This window comes from Peromyscus eremicus, chromosome 10 (genome assembly GCF_949786415.1).
Source record: "Peromyscus eremicus chromosome 10, PerEre_H2_v1, whole genome shotgun sequence".
Taxonomy (NCBI): Eukaryota; Metazoa; Chordata; class Mammalia; order Rodentia; family Cricetidae; genus Peromyscus; species Peromyscus eremicus.
The window spans coordinates 27197062-27214443 of NC_081426.1; the positions used below are offsets into that span (position 1 = coordinate 27197062).

General features: G+C 42.8%; 1 protein-coding gene across 6 annotated transcripts in view; it reads left to right on the plus strand.

Moving 5' to 3' along the window:
- Positions 1 to 17382, plus strand: part of Depdc5 (DEP domain containing 5, GATOR1 subcomplex subunit) — a 121104-nt gene that overhangs the window by 60174 nt on the left and 43548 nt on the right. For 3 of the 6 annotated variants that reach the window (XM_059275664.1, XM_059275667.1, XM_059275669.1), the window contains exons 25-31: positions 3275 to 3340; positions 6588 to 6771; positions 7368 to 7528; positions 13184 to 13301; positions 13707 to 13874; positions 14736 to 14955; positions 16722 to 16855. In XM_059275664.1, coding sequence (XP_059131647.1) covers positions 3275 to 3340; positions 6588 to 6771; positions 7368 to 7528; positions 13184 to 13301; positions 13707 to 13874; positions 14736 to 14955; positions 16722 to 16855 — 1051 coding nt within the window. The remainder of the gene's footprint in view (positions 1 to 3274; positions 3341 to 6587; positions 6772 to 7367; positions 7529 to 13183; positions 13302 to 13706; positions 13875 to 14735; positions 14956 to 16721; positions 16856 to 17382) is intronic. The other 3 variants (XM_059275666.1, XM_059275668.1, XM_059275670.1) reach the window with 1 other exon arrangement.

Sequence of the window (17382 nt, forward strand, 5' to 3'; positions counted from 1 at the left end):
ACTTCCTGTGATTGGGCCTGATTCACACATGAGTCATGCTTCTCAGGAATAATGTCTCTGTGGGCTTCCCTCCGGCTCGGCAGGATTTTGTTTGAAGCACAGTTGTAATACCTTGTCGCTGCATTGTTCACTTCTCTCTGTGCTGTCTAGCAGTGTCACAGCAGTTAGGGGACCTTGGCAGATCACCTTTTCATCCTTCTGCCTTTTTACTTTTTGTACTGGAGACTGAAGCTAGCACTTTGTGTCTACTAAGCACATATCTACCTGAATTGTGTATCGATAACCTATTTAAACAGTAAATGGGATTGCAGTGTAGCTCAGTTGGTAAGAGTGCTGGGTCCTGGGTCCCATCCCTAGCACTGCTTGAAAAACTGGGCTTAGCAGTAGTAGATAGCCAACAGTCAGATAGAAAACTAACTCAGTGGCGTCTTTGGAGGCTCTGTATCTTAAAATGTCATGTCAGGGCTTTTTAAAAAAATTATCTTATTTTTATATTATTTTATTATATATAATAAATATATTTATTTCTATATGAATAATTCTATATAAATATCTAAATAAATATATGTATATCCCTCTTTTTACCCTATAGGTCCTTTGCATATATATTGTTACTTCCAGTTTAGTGTTTTCATTGAGATTCCTGATGGTGAATGAGTGGGTCTCAGCATCTATGTCTGTTTATTATGCCTTTTCTTGGGCTCTCTTCTGTTTGTTTTATCCTGTTCTGATGTGTTAGTTTTTATTTTATCTTATCATATTATATTTTAATATTATTCCTTAGAAGCATGTTTGCTTTCTAATGAGAGACAAAAAGGGGATGGATCCAGATGGTAGGGAGGTGGGAAGGAACTGGGAGGACTAGAGGGAGGGGAAACCATAATCAAGGTTTAGTATGTGAGGGAGGAAAAAAAAAAATCTGTTTTTTTTCCCCCTTGGTGGGGGGTGGGGGTGGGGGAGGTGTTCTCTTTTTGTCTTTGTAGACCAGGTTAGCCTTGAACTCAGAGATCCACCTGCCTCTGTTACCCAAGTGCTAAGATTGAAAACATGCACCACCATGCCTGGCTTTTATTTTCAATAAAAGGAAAAAAAAAAAAAACAAGCGGGAGAAAAAAAAAAGAAAGAAGAAAACCTGGGCTTGGTGACTAGAGTTGGCTTAGCAGTTAGGAGCACTTGTTACTTTTCTAGAGGACTTGGGTACTCACATGGTGGCTCGTAACCATCTGTAACTCAAGTTGCAGGGGATCTTATGCCTTCTTCTGACTTCTGTGGGCACCAGGCACAGACATACATGTAGGCAAAACATTTATAAAATTGAGTAAGTAAACAAGCAAACAAACAAATTGGCTTTGGTGGTACAGGCCTTTAATTTCGTTCGGCACTGGGGTAGAGGAAGGAGGAACAGAAGTCCAAGATCATCCTCCCCTACAGAGCAAGTTTGAGACCAGCATGGGATACGAGAGACCGTGTCTTGAAATGGTAAACAAACAAAAACCAGTGTAGAGGCATTTCACTCTTTAATTCACTGTTTCCTGAATGAATACTGGTGTGGAATCTATTTTTATGTCCTCACTTGCCTTCTGTGTATGGTGTTTAAAGTGTCCATTCACATAATTTTGTTCACTTATTTATTGGATTGTTAATTTTCTTCCTCTTGATTTTTGAGAGAACTCTCCATATTCCAGATTATCTGATTTTCAAGTGTTTAGTCAGTCATTGCTTTTTTTTTTCCCAAAGATTTCACAAGGAATTTATAAATATTTGTTATCCTTAAAAGAGATTCAAGTGACACAGAATATATATGGAACAAAAGGTACAATTTCTGGGGCTAGAGAGATACCTCAGCAGTTAGGAGCATGTGCTGCTCTTGCGGAGGACCTGGGTTCCATTCCCTGGATCCACATGACAGCTCACAGATGTCTGTGAGGATCTGATGTCCTCTTCTGTCCTCTTCTGTCCTCCATGTGCGTCAGGCACAACCAAGATACACATATGTATGAGTAGGCACTCATACACATAAAATAAAGAAAGCTTTAAAAAAGACGCCAGGCGGTGGTGGCGCACACCTTTAATCCCAGCACTCGGGAGGTAGAGGCAGGCGGATCTCTGTGAGTTCGAGGCCAGCCTGGGCTACAGAGTGAGTTCGAGGAAAGGTGCAAAGCTACACAGAGAAACCCTGTCTCGAAAAACAAAAAACAAAACAAAACAAAACAAAAAACAGAATTCTGTTCTTCACCTATCTCCTCCCTTAGCTTTCCATTTAGAGAGAGTTAATGTTGGTTGGTTTTGAGACTCTTTTCAATCCTTTTTTATAGTATGATTTTCTAATAAATAGGTATGTTTTCTAAGTGATGTTTAGTTATGTATGTTTTTCAGTTAGCTCTGTCATTTCATATTAAAGTATCATTTTAAATCCTTTTCAGACTGATTATATCTAAAGTAGATTCTTTGTTATTCTGTTAAACATAGGAAATTTTGATGTCTTATGTTATATTCCTTTTTTTTTTTTTTTTTTTTTTTTTTTTTTTTTTTTTTTAACCCAAGACAGGTTTTCTCTGTTACACAGCTCTGGCTGTCTGGGAACTCGCTTTGTAGACCAAGCTGGCTGCTGCCTCCCGAGTGTGGGATCAAAGGCGTGCACCACTACCCCCCCTCCCCAACTTTATATTCTTGTTTTTAAAAAAATTTATGTGCATTGTTTTGCCTGCATGTATGTCTGTGTGAGGGTGTCAGATCATGGAATTACAGACAGTTGTGAGCTGCCATGTGGGTGCTGGGAATTGAACCTGGGTGCTCTTAGCCACTGAGCCATCTCTCCAGCCCTTTATGTTAAATTCCTAAAAACTATGATTTGGGAAAGAATTCTAGAAGGTAAGGTTAAACAATAACTGTACAAAATGTAATTAGGTTATTTTATGTTTGCTAAAAATTAACTAGTTGAAATGATTTTAAAATGTGTCAGTTTTCTTAAAATAAGTAGCAATTTTGTTTGAAAAAAAACTTAGCAGACAAAAAGGATGGTATTGATAACATTGACGTTCTGATTCTTTCCCAAATTTTAGGTTGTTCATATTTTTCTTTGGTTTTTTTCTTTTGTGCTGTTTGAAATACCCAGTTCAGAATTGGCCCTTGGTGTGTGTGTGTGTGTGTGTGTGTGTGTGTGTGTGTGTGTGTGTTCTTTTTAGCTTTATTTTTGAGCTTTTTCAACCATAACTGTCAAAACATTTTTGTAGGGTAACTTTTGATTCAGACAATCTGCTTTTTTTTTCTCTAGGTATGAATCCTAGGACCCAGAATAAGGATTCTCCAGAGGATGGTGTTTCTACCTCTCCAGACCCAAGTAAGAGGGCACAATTGACTAGTAGGAAGCAGGCTATAGGGATTATGGCATAGAGAGAGCACTAGGAAGCCCTGTGGGAAGAGAATAGTCCAGAAATCCACGTGTGTTGTGGTATAGAAATGTGATGTGAGGGACTCTTGAGTCTGTCTGATGCCAGTTGAGAGAAGTATGGTTGGATGACCTGCTCCATAATGTGTGATTCAGGACATATGGGAAAGGGTCGACTTCTCCCAAAAACCCTTGTGCCAGGCAGAAGCCAGTCTTAGCTCTTAGGCCTAATACTGGCTCTGGAAAAAAAGCGGAAAGAAATAATGGGCTGTTACTAGAACCCATAGTGAAAATATTTGACTAGTTAAGGTTTGTTTTCATCACCTTTGTCTGTTTAAATAGCTAAACAGTTAAAGAGCACCTATACCAGCACAGTAGCAGGGGAACAATCCTACCACTGCACACACTTTATGTGGCTGTGGATGTGTAATGCTGATGATTAACTTAATCCTTTTACTGGTTTTCATGTCCCTATTGCTCTTTTTTTTTTTTTAAATAATTTATTTTAATTTTATATGCATTGGTGTGAGAGTATCAGATCCCCTGGAACTGGGAGTTACAGACAGTTGTGAGCTGTTGTGTGGGTGCCGGGAATTGAACCCGGATCCTCTGGAAGAGCAACCAGTGCTCTTAACTGCTGAGCCATCTCTCCAGCCCCTCCATTATTAAAAGTTTAAAAAAAAAAAAAGCTAGAAAAATAAATAAATTAATTAATTTTAAAAAATAAAAACAAACAAAAAACGTGTTTGTGTGATGGCATACATATGCCGTAGCACATGTACGTGGATGCCAAAGGACAACCCATAGGAGCTGACTCTGTCCTTCTACTGGGTGGATCCAGGGCTCAAATGCAAGTTACCAGGCTTGGTGGCAAGTGCCTTTTCCTACTGAGGCATCGTGCCAGCCCAAAAAGTTTGTTTTTCTTTTCTTTTCTCTCTTTTTTAAAGTTTTATTAAGCTGAGTATGGTAGCACACAGCTTTAATCCCAACACTTGGGAAGCCTGGTATAAGTAGAAGTTCCAGGCCAGCCAGAGCTACATAGTGAGACACTGTCTCAAACAAACAAACAAACAAACAAACACAACAGAAAATGTCTGAAGTTATTTTTAATCATATCATCAAACATATGACTATATCTGGGGTTTTAGTAATCATTTTTACTAATGACCATTTGGATAGTTTCCAGATTTTTCGGGGCTTGGGGGTGGAGGGGGGAAGAGGGTTGTTTTGTTTGTTTGTTTTTAAGACAGGGTTTCTCTATGTAACCTGGCTAGTTGTGAACTTGTAGCAATCCTCCTGTCTCTGCTTCCCCAGTGCTGGGACTACAGACATATGCTATTATGTGCAGCAGAAATCACTGATGTAAGAGTCAGAGAGGTAGTGAGGTCTGGCATGATCTAAGACAATATAGAGAGGTGGCTGGCTTCCATTTCTGACTTCCTCATAGTGGCTTTGATTAGGTCTCTTCTACTTCTGGTTTTATCCAGGAAGTAGGGGCAAGCACAGCTTCTTATCTCCCATATAGGAAGTTGGGGTGCAACTTCAGCTGTTTGGGGATATGTTTTGAATTCCTGAGGTATTGATGACTGTGTAAGACCTGCATAGAGATGGCGTTAGGCCTCTGTCCAGTTATGGTTTTCCCCAAGTCAGTGGTGCTGCGGGAAGCACTCTGTCCCCATATTTAGCACATAAGACTTTTTCACCCACGTGAGGGTGATATAAGGCTGACAAAGCCACAGGGGATACATTGTGTTGTAACCTTGTTACTGCTCACACACATGCATTTACAATATATAGTGTGTAAGTATCCCACTCAGTACTCAAAGGCCAAGGTATGGAGTGGTTTTTGTTGTTATTTTCTCTTACAGAGATTTAAAAAAGATAGTCTTCACTTCAAAGATCTTATAGATTAGAGTAAGTTTTACTTAAGAGAGCTAGCTATCTGTTTACATGGAATACCTGAGGGGGATAGGTTATAAAGAAAATTAGTTTAGAGCTCAGTGTATAGTGCACATTGTAATCCTAGCCTTCTGGAAGCTAAGGGAGAAGGATTACAAACTCAAGGCTAACCTGGGATTCATAGCAAGACTAAGAGAGAAGAGGAGGGAGGAGGGAGAGAAGGAGGAGGAGAGAGAGGGAGAGAGAGAGAGGGAGAGGGAGAGAGAGAGGGAAATATTGTGGTGCTGGCTCTGCATCACATGGTGGTGAATGGCATCGTGATTAGAAAGAGTGAATCAGAGAGATCACATGCAGAAAAATGGAAGGAAGCTAGGGCGCAGGCTGGGGAAGAGCTACCAAGAACTGCCTCAAGTTCCAGAACAACGCTGACGTTCCTGAGGACACACCTCCAGGGACCTCCCTCTAGGCTCCATATTTCTCGTATTTGCACACTCGGGAATGAGTCTAGTGAAACAAACAGCATCCCGACCATAGTGCTGCCTTAGCACTTTTAGGTTAGTGGGAAGGACACGCACCCAAGTGGACACTGCAATGTCTGTTTTCACAGTAGAGTGCACCCTTGGCATCTTGTGAGGAGAGTCCAGTGTTGCTCCTCAGAATCTCTGTGTGCCCAGCACAGCCCTCTATAATGTCTTGCCTAATCCAAAATGTCAGGCGTTAGTGACCAGTATTGAAAGTCTGCTTTACCCAAGGAGCAGACGTCAAACTCAAGTCTCCAAACTCCCAGCCTTGTAACTGTCCCAGACATCCTCCTTTGGTTTTCCCTCCTGTGCTTTTGAATCTATTACTTGTGATTCTGAAGTGTTCCTGTTTCTGCTGCTATATGCTATTTTGCTCCCAGTTAGGCTGAGCTTTCTTCCTTTCCTACCCAGACACTCTGCGGTCCTTGAAAGGAGAAGCTCTGGCCTGAGCCTCTCTTCCGCCCTCAGAATATTAATTTGCTTTGATATGTAACCCTGCCTGCCCTGCAGTAACCTCACTGGCATTTCAGCTGTAGCTCATGATCAGCAGAAAATGAAAAATAGCAGCTGTGAATCCCATTTGCATGATGGGATTGGATAAGCATGTGTTGCATTATCTAACAAACTCTGTTTCTCTCTCTTTCTCCCTCCCCCACCCCCTTCCCTCTGCTCCTCTATTCTGGCAATTTCTATCACCTTTTACCATGAACTCCTCCCCACTCCATATCCCAAACCTGCCATGGTGACCACATATACCTTTTCCCCGTTATGCGAGGCAGTTCTGACACTGTCTGCTCCCCCTGTAGTGCCAGGCTTCTGTTGCACAGTTGGAGTGGATTGGAAGTCTCTTACTACTCCTGCATGCCTTCCCCTCACCACTGACTACTTCCCGGACCGTCAGGGCCTGCAGAATGACTACACAGAGGGCTGCTATGATCTCCTCCCAGAAGCAGACATGGACAGGTCAGTGCCTGAGAGAAAAGCAGTCAGTTTTGTTTGTGAGGGTTATGGGTATATTAGAACACATGTGTAGAAGCACATTGAACTTTTAAACCTTTCATGTCCTCCTTAAGTATTTGGGAAATTTGATGACCCAAGAACTGTTACTTGGGCTGGAGAGATGGCTCAGCGGTTAAAAGCACTGACTGCTCTTCCAGAGATCCTGAGTTCAATTCCCAGCAACCACATGGTGGCTCACAACCACCTGTAATGAGATCTAGTGTCCTCTTCTGGTCTGCAGGGACACATGTAGGCAGAATACTGTATACATAATAAACCTTTTTTTTTTTTAAAGAAGAAATGTTACTTTTAAGTTTTGTTGACATTAACGTTTGTCTCCATTGATAACATATTTGCTAATGCAAGTATTTTCTAAGGTTATTTTTTTTCTGCCTTGTTAAACTGATCATTTCTTCTGAAGCTGGCATACAGATTATGGATTTTATGAGCTGCTGTAGAATGATAATCTGGGATGAACCAAAGGAGAAGAGACACAATGACTGTTAAGTGTCACTGCCCAAGGTCAAGCATATCCACATGCTCAGTCATTTCTCTTCCAGGAGGGATGAGGAGGGGGTTCAAATGACAGCCCAGCAAGTTTTTGAAGAGTTCATTTGCCAGCGTCTCATGCAGGGCTACCAGATCATAGTGCAGCCAAAGGTTCAGAAACCCAACACCACAGTTCCACCCCCACTGAGCAGCAGCCCACTCTATAGCAGAGGTAAGTGATTCTTCTTAAAATTATGTTTCTTCTTTGAGACAAGGTTTCTCTGTGTAACAGCCCCAGCTGTCCTGGAACTTGTTTTGTAGACCAGACTGGCCTAAAACTCCTAGAGATCCTACTGCCTCTGCCTTCCAAGTGTGGGGATTAAAGGCCCGGCCTATGTTTCTTCTTTTCTAATAAATCTGTGAGAGTAGATTTTCTTCTGTTATGTTGTTGTTTAGTTAGAGTTAACTATTGCTGTAATGAAACACTATGATAAAGCAACTCGGGGGGTGGGGGGAAAGGGTTTATTTGGCTAACACTTCCACATCATTGTTCATAACTGAAGGAAGTCAGAACAGGAATTGACAGAAGGCAGGATCCTGGAGACAGGAGCTGGCTGATGCAGAGGCCATGGAAGAGTGCTGCTTACTGGCTTGCTTGCTCTTCATGGCTCGTTCAGCCTGCTTTCTTTAGAACCCAGGACCACCAGCCCAAAGGTAGCACACTCACATTGTGCTGGGCCCTCCCATATTAATCACTAATTAAGAAAATGCTTGTGGCTGGAGAGAGGCTCAGCATTTAAGAGCACTGACTGCTCTTCCGGAGGACCTGAGTTCAAATACCTGCACCCACATGGCAGCTCACAACTATCTGTAACTCTATTTCCAGGTGACCTAACACCCATGGCCAAAGGAAAAAGAAAGTGCTTAATAGGCTTGCTTACAGCCAGGTCTTATGGAGGCATTTTCTCACTTGAGGTTCTTCCTCTCTGCCAAGGGCACTGGTTAAGGACACTGGTTAAGGGCACTGGCTGGTCTTGCAGAGGACCCTGGTCTGGTTCTTAGCACTCAGATGGTGGCTCACTCCCAGTGGTTAATCTCACTGAACGAGAGTAACTATTACCCAGATTCTTTGATCAAATTAAGCAAGCTTTATTTTCTGTCAGACAGGGCTGTCTCCCTAAATCGGAGTTTGAAAAAATAGCATCACAGGAGGAGGTAGGGTTTATATAGTCTAAAAAACTGCAAGACTCGTGGGGGCTCAAGGGTTGGGGGATTGCCAGAGGAATTTTGGTTACATAGGAACTTGGCTGCACATTTCAAAAATGATTTGGCAGAACATCTTCTGGGGTATATTCAAGGTATGAGTCAACTCCATAGGGTAGGAGCGTGTCACATTCCAGAAACAGGTTAAAGCACTTTGGTCAACTGGAATTTTGCAGCCAACAGAAATGAACTTGTTCTGACCTTATAACAAAATAGCTTCCATCCTTAACATGGAGTCAGGCTGGTCCATCAATACATTCAAGCAAACACTCATACAATAAAAATAAAATAATTTTTAAAACCTTAGTCTTCTTTTTGTTGTTGTTGTTGTTGTTGTTTGTTTTGTTTTTCAAGACAGGGTTTGTCTGTATAGCCTTGGCTGTTCTAGAATTCACTCTGTAGACCAGGCTATTTTTGAACTCACAGGGCTCTGCCTTTCTCTTCCTCCTGAGTGCTGGGATTAAAGTGGTAAGCCACCACTGCCTGGCCAAAACATTGCTCTTCTTAACCAGTCAACCTCCCCCAACCCCTCTCTCCTTTTTAAGACAGGGTCTTACTATGTACCTCCGGCTGGCCTGTAATTCACTCTACAGACCATGCTAATCTCAGACTCAAAGATCCACTTGCCTCTCCTTCTGAAGTGCTGGGGTTTAAGGTATGCACCCAAATGCCTGGTTGTACAAGAGTAGTACCCGGGCAGTGGTGATGCACACCTTTGATCCCAGTACTTGGGAGGCAGAGACAGGAGGATCTCTGTGAGTATGAGAGGACAACTAGGAATACACAGAGAAACTGTCTCAAAAAAGGGAAGAGAGTGTGATTAATTTTAGGGATGATGTCGTTTGGTTTAGACAACTAGGAGCAACAGGCAGCCAATACTGAGTTGTCAAGTGTATAGTGAATGCTCTAAACCTAGAAGTGGGTATTTAGTTGTTTCTAGTGTTATACCTCCCTGTTATACAGCAGGTTCTCAGGTGGTGCATCTAAGTTTACAGTTCGTTTGTTTTTGAATGTGTATGGGGAGTGACAGAGTCCACAACTGCCAGAGAGGGGTGTAAAAAATCTCCCAGAGCCAGAGTTAGAAGCAGTTGTGAAAAGCCCAGCTTGAGTGCTGGGAACCAAATCTGGGTCTTCTAGAAGAGCAATATGTGGTTGTTTGTTTGTTTGTTTTTGAGACAGGGTTTCTCTGTATAGCCCTGGCCATCCTGGAACTCACTCTGTAGACCAGGCTAGCCTCAAACTCAGGTATCTACCTGCCTCTGCCTCTCGAGTGCTGGGATTAAAGACCTGTGTGTGCCACCACAACCCAGCCAAGTTTACATTTTTTTTATGTGTGTCTTTTTGTCTTTTTTCTTTTTTGGCACTGGGAATCAAACCCAGCACCACATTCCTGGTAGACAAGCGCTTTACTACTGAGCTACACCTCAGTTCATACATTTGTTCTTTTTCCCTTGGTCTGTGTTCATCTTTCTCCTTAATCACTGAAGTTTAGTGACCTAATTCAAGAATGAGTCACCCATTAGTGGCAGAGACTAATAAGTGACACTAATTGAGGAAGAGCCAAGTTGTAGAGAACTCTTCTAAAATAAGTGTGACAGAGGGAATTAAGTGTGGGTGCCTGGAACTGGAAAGCAATAATCATTCCCTGAAGTAATCCGTGAGCTGTCTTGGTCTCTTTGCTTCTTCACTGTTGCTAACGAAGCCTCCACTTCCCTCTTCGGCTGCTGTAAAACTTCAGATCGTTGTTGGTTCTGGTAAAGCTCCTCTGGCCAGAGAATTTAAAGAAGTGTGGATCTGCTGTGTGGCTTAGTTGTCAGCCGGTCCAGACCTCGTAGATGAAGCTGTGGGTCTCTTGTGTGTTTTCTTAGGAAGCTCCTCCTGACGTTTGTTGCCTTCTCTTCATATTTTACGTTCTTTTCGTTTTGTTTTTTTTTTTTTTTTTTTTTTGAGACAGGGTCTCGAACTGTCAGGTTGGCCTTGAACTCTTGATCTTCCTGCTTCACCTCCTAACCCCTGGGGTTCCAGATCTGTACTGTCATACCTTCCTTAGTCTGTATTTGCCTTTTGGGGTGCCAAGACCTTTTGGAAGATTGCTATGGTCACCACTGTACCACCAATTCACTTTAACCAGGACTATTTTGGATTCATCTTTTTTACCTCCACAGTGGAAACTATAGTGCCTGGGAATATAACAGATATTAAATAAATATATGTGCTCTTTCACTCATTCATTCAACATTTTTGACACTTCTAGTCTAAAGAAGGAATTTATAGCTCAATAAAGAGAAAATAGCATTTGTCAGACTATGAAAAATGGATCTGCTGAGATAAAGACTGGGAGGGAAAAGTTAGTTAAAGGCCCATGACACTTCTTTAATTTGGAGCTTGATCTGGTTTGGAGGATCAGGTGTGGCTTCCTGAGGCGGTGATGTTTGACCTTAGACCTGAAATAAGTAGAAGTCATTAGGAAAAGGAGGGGGCAGGTTAAAGGGAAGAGCATGCAGGCAGAGGGATTGGTGTGAGCAAAAGCCTTTAGCAGGAGACACTATGATAACTTTTGCATACCAAAAAGAAAGCTAGTGGTATGGAGCACAGAATGAGATGTGGCCAGAGACGTTAGGTCTCACAAGGCTGCAGGAAGGCTGCAGGAAGAATTTAGTTCTTTAATCCAGGGAGCAGTAATGAATTTGCCTTTAGATGGCACTGGCCACATCTCGCCTGCCCAGTCTCTGCTCTTGAATGGGGTGAATGTCCCTTGTGAGTCTGTAATTCTAGTGTCGAGTGCTGGTCCTGACTGATTCATGAGCCTTATTCTTCATGGTTAGTTGTCAGAGGGACACTCATGTCCCTGGTAATAAAAACTTTTACTATCGTTATTGGGAAAGTTGCTTTCATAGCCAAGCTCATGCTGCTCCCTTGTTTCAGGTTTATTGATTGCAAAGGTAAGGTAGGACTTGTTCCAACAAACTCTTGGAGTTTACTGTCCACTGGGAGAGGCACACATTAACTTAACCACAGATACATGTTTGATCCCTGGGGTACAACTAGTTTAGAATGATATGCTAGGGAACTGAGTTGTTCCTGCCCCCTGACCCTCTTCCTGAAAGCAGGCAGGGTGCTTATAGCAAAATGAAGGAGTGCCTCATGGGGCATGCCCCTGTCTATTTGCAGAAAGCAAGACCTGAAGAGACTTGCTGCTAGAGACCATACCCTGGCAGGTAAAGAGGTTTAGGTTGAATGCGGGGTCCCAAGCTGAAACCTCTTGTATATGCTGCAGTCCTGCCTTGGGAGATTGTCACATTCACACTGAAGATTCTCTCAGACTCTACTTGTCCTCTCTTCTGAGCACTTCCAGGCCACCTGCCACCGTGTGACCGTCTCTCTGACCTGAGCACTTGGTTTGCCGGTCATGAGGATCTTGCCTAGTCTTTGTTATTTTTTATGGCACAATTTTTACTCTTTAGAGAATCTTCCTGATTCTCGTTATTTTCATTTTTGCTGTGTTTAATTTAGTTAAATTAAGTTTTTGAACACCTACTCTGGGTATGGCACTTTTATCAGAAGCTAATTGAAAATATAAAGATAAACAATATTTAGCTCTGGCCTCTTGGAATTTTATTTTAAATTTTAATTTAATTTGGTTTTGAGGCAAGGATTCACTATGTTTCCCAGTCTGGCATCAGACTTAAAGACTCCATCAATCTGCCTGTCTTAGTGTCTTGTGTGGCTGGAGCCATAGATATGCACTGCTGTGCCTGAATCCTTGAAACTTTTTTATAAGAGTTTATATTTGGAGAGACACATACCTAAGGAGCTACATATAAGATGTTCATACGACTAATGGTGTCTGACAGCTTTCCTGAGGAAGTTACTTTGGTGGTGATATTAAGTAATCTAAAAATGGGCTGGAGAGGTTGCTCACCTGGTAAGTGCACTTACTGCCATGGCTGGTGACCTGAATTTGACCCCTAGAGTCCACGTATAGAAGGAGAAGACCTGATCCTGCATATTGTCCTCCGACCTCCACACATGTGTGCTCTAATGTGCATGTTACTTGTGCTTGTGCACATACACAAAGTAAATAAGTGTAAACATTTTTTAATCTGCAAGATTTCAATTAGTGGCTCAGGAAGAGAAGGCAGAAGCAGTGTCACAAGCAGGGGTGTAGGGCAAAACCCACATAGAACAGACCAGTGGTCCTTTCAGACTGAAGCTCGAAGAAGCTGTGGGGAGGAGTTGGAGCACAGGCCAGGAGGCGGTGTTGGCTGCCAGCCCGGGGCGAGGACCTAGATGGGCTTGGGTAGAGTGGAGTTTCATTTTAATCACACACATACTCCCAGACCTGTTAACATTTACTCCAGAGGACTGGGCATCAGGGTTGGAGTGTAGCATCCAGGTGCTGCCAACACCTGCTCTCATTTCCTATTAGTTGGTTTAATAAGAAAAAATTAAGACAGTTTCTGGGATTTTATTTTTTAACCAAGAATAATGCTTCTGTGAGCAGCCTCTCAAAACACTGTTTCTTCTTCTTTCCCTCCTTATCTGTATCTTTGTGGATAAGCAAGACTGTGGTGAAAATGAGCCTTTACGAAATAAATGAAATCACTGGTTTTTTCTCTACTAGGCCTTGTGTCCAGAAACCGCCCTGAGGAGGAAGGCCAGTATTGGCTGAGTATGGGCAGAACCTTCCATAAGGTGACACTCAAGGACAAGATGATCACAGTAACACGATACCTTCCCAAGTGAGTCCTTGGATGTTTATAGTCTTTGGTGGCCATCTTGAATTTTGTCTATACACTAAATTATCTGTATAATACAATGTGTATATAAGAAGTTGAATGATTCCCTTTAGACTTTGCTTTAAAGTAACTTTAGGTTTATAGCTTACTACTTCCCAAAGGGAATTGATTCAGTTTATAAAGCTTGGCATGATTCACATCAAGCATATTAAAAATCAAAGGATAAATGTAGAAAAGAATGAAAAGTTTAAGAAGATCTGAGAAATTTCCATTATAGTCTCCTAGGAAGAGCTAATTACTGTAGCTGGGGACTGAGCCCAGGATAGTGCCAAATATTCTGAAGCAGAAAAAGGGTGGTGGTGGGTACAGATTGCTTTTAAATATCCAGGCGTCTCCTTTGTTTTTTAGGTACCCTTATGAATCTGCCCAGATCCGTTATACCTACAGCCTCTGCCCCTCCCACTCGGACTCAGAATTTGTCTCCTGTTGGGTGGAATTCTGCCATGAACGGCTAGAGGAGTACAAGTGGAATTACCTAGATCAGTATATTTGTTCTGCTGGCTCTGAAGATTTCAGGTTAGAGAGAGGCTTTAACTTCCCATCCGTGCTACCTTGGATGTATGCATCATCTTTTAACACATCTGTCCTCTTGTCTGGTGTTTGTTTTATTTTCTCTAAAATTGGAAGAACAGAGCACGCCTGCATGACTTAAAACTCTGGCTAGAGGTGGTGGTTATGTAACAGTGTGAGTGTACTCAGTACCATTGACACACACACACACACACACACACACACACACACACACACTTAAAATGGGTTAGAGTGATTGTGTATTTTATGGAAGTTGGAAAGACAAAGCAGAGCACGGGCACAGTGTGCCTTTTGGTGCAAGTGTCAGCACTGAGCATGAGCTCGGTGGAGGAACTTAGGCTCGTAGAAGTTGCATAGAGTTCCCGTTGTGCCTGAGACTACCAGCTAATATGGAGCACATCTGTGATTCAGTATTGTTTTATTTAAATTAATAAGTAGTAGAATTTCCTTTCTTTGTGTGTGTGTGTTCACATGTGTGATTGTATACAGGTCTATATGTTTTAACAAATAGAGGATTCGTGTTAACATGTGCTTCCAGCATTCTATTCTTGCTGTTTAGTAGCCTTGTGGTCGTGGTGTCTCATTTATGTTTTAGCCTTTCTGTCTGCTTTGTAATTGGTGGTGGACAGCTGCCTTACTGGGTCTGGGTTCACAGAGGTATTGTCATGGTGCTGGGATTAAAGCAGAAGCCACCTGTGGTCTTTGAGTTTTGTGTCCTGTCTTAAGCAAAGCCATTCGGGGCAGCAGAACAGGACGTCTCACGTCCGCTTCAGAGAGAGCTCTCCAGGAAGGCTTTTATTATCTACTTTTTCTCACCGCCGCTCTGATATCCTTGGCTCTCTACAGTTTAATTGAGTCTCTGAAGTTCTGGAGAACCCGGTTCCTCCTACTGCCAGCCTGTGTCACTGCCACCAAGCGCATCACAGAAGGGGAGGTGCACTGTGACATCTATGGGGACAGACCCCGTGCAGATGAAGATGAGTGGCAGCTCTTAGATGGCTTTATTCGCTTTGTAGAGGGCTTAAACCGCATCCGCAGGCGCCATCGCTCAGACCGCATGATTCGGGTAAGGCATCAGTTCTCAAGCTGTGGGTCGGGACCGCTGGAAAAATGTTTTCCAATGGTCTTAGGAACTGAGACACTGCTGCTCTATAAAATTACAGTTATGAAGTAGCAACAAAAATAATCTTGTGGTTGGGTCACCACCACCTGAGGAACTGTATTAAAGGGTTGCAGCATTCGGAGGGTTGAGAACCAGTAGGGTAAGGGTTCTTAGAACTCCTGGGGACTGTACCTAGCCTGGGAGGCAGGCTCTACCTCCTGCTCTCTCAGGCTTCTCATCAACCAGATGGTTTATCCCATGACTACTCAACATGTGTCTGAAGTTCTAGTCAGTGTGTTCTTGCCTGTTGTAGGATGAGGGAGAGGGCATTGGTGCCAGCAGTGACTGGACTTGGCCTCATGGCTTGAGCTGCTCCTTCTAGCTGAGGACATAGCACCTGTTGTGTACTCTCCAAGTGGCACCCGGTACCATCGGGCACAGCTGCTGTGTTTTGTGGCACCGAATTTTAAGTAAAAGCTCTAAGAGGTTGACAGCAGCAGGCCTTCCTTTTAGAGTTTTCACCACTTTAATTTTGGTCATACACTGCCACTCGGTGAAGAAACTGAGGCTTCTATAGCAGGTTATAGGATATAGCTGAAGCTACCCAGGCAATAAGGGGCAGATGTGTGACTCAGCATTGTTTTGCTTAAATTAACGTTAAGTGTAATTGACTCTCTAAATCTCTGTGTGCTTGTATACAGGTATATACAGAATACAGGGATTTCTTACCAGCCACCACCATCAAATGGTTCCTCAGTGGTAGATCACCTGCATAGCATTCGAGAGACTTTGAGTTTGATCCCCAGAACTAAAAGGAAAAACACAAAAGCATCGTGCTCCCCTTGGCAGTCACACTCTTCCCTTCTCTATATTCTAGCAGCCACTAGTCTTTTCCAGGTGTTTTATTTATTTATTTATTTTTTATTTTTTTTTTTTTTCCCCGAGACAGGGTTTCTCTGTGTAGCTTTGTGCCTTTCCTGGATCTCGCTCTGTAGACCAGGCTGGCCTCGAACTCACAAAGATCCTCCTGGCTCTGCCTCCCGAGTGCTGGGATTAAAGGCGTGCACCACCACCGCCTGGCTTTTTTTTTTTTTTTTAAAGATTTATTTATTATGTACACGGAAGAGGGTGCCAGATCTCATTACAAATGGTTGTGAGCCACCATATGGGTGCTGGGAATTGAACTCAGGACCTCTGGAAGAGCAGTCAGTGCTCTTAACCTCTGAGCCATCTCTCCAGCACCCGGGTGTTTTAAAATGCTATCATATGATAGAAAACCACTTGAGACTTGCTTCTTCCACATAGCTTGAATGATTAGGACTCATTCAAGCTTTTGTATTAGTAGTTCATTATTTTTAATCTCCTGATAGTGTTCCTTCATCAGCCCTGTTGTTAACCTTAGGTTCCTTTTCTCACACCAGCTGCCTTCTATGTTCAAGATCACTTGTGATTAGAACATTTAGAATGCTTGTGTGAAAGGAGCTTTAAGCTTTGAAAAGAGCTAACGTTAGTTTGAATTCCAGCTCCAGGGGATTTGGAGTTCCTTGGTTAACCAACTTCTCTGAGTCTTAGTTTCTTCTATTGTTTGCTAAACACAGAGAACCTGTGTTCCTCTGCTCAATTGATTGGGTTCCCAGGGCCCAAAGATGCAGCAGTGTGAGCTGAGATGTGAGTGACATCTCAGAGCCTACCTGGACTAACGACCAAACTGTCTCCTCTCCATGCTTTAGAAAGGGACTGCCATGAAAGGCTTGCAGATGACTGGGCCCATCGCTGCACACTCCCTCGAGTCAACAGGCCCCCCAGTTGGGAAGAAAGGAACCTCAGCTCTGTCTGCACTGCTGGAGATGGAGGCTAGTCAGAAGTAAGTGCCTGGCTGCAAAGGCCTCTCCCCACCCAGTAGGCTTTGAGGAGTTTCAGTGCCTCATTCACCTGAACAAGGTGAAATATAATTTCTGAATGTAATTAAGAAGCTATTACGGGGCTGGAGAGATGGCTCAGAGGTTAAGAGCACTGACTGCTCTTCCAGAGGTCCTGAGTTCAATTCTCACCCAGCAACCACATGGTGGCTCACAACCTTCTATAATGAGGTCTGATGCCCTCTTCTGGTCATACATGCTGTATACATAATAAATAAAATAAATCTTAAAAAAAAAAAGAAAAGAAAACTAAGTCAACCTTTAAAAAATAAAAAGAAGCCGGGCGGTGGTGGCGCACGCCTTTAATCCCAGCACTCGGGAGGCAGAGCCAGGCGGATCTCTGTGAGTTCGAGGCCAGCCTGGGCTACCAAGTGAGTTCCAGGAAAGGCGCAAAGCTACACAGAGAAACCCTGTCTCGAAAAACCAAAAAAAAAAAAAAAATAAAATAAATAAATAAAAATAAAAAGAAGCT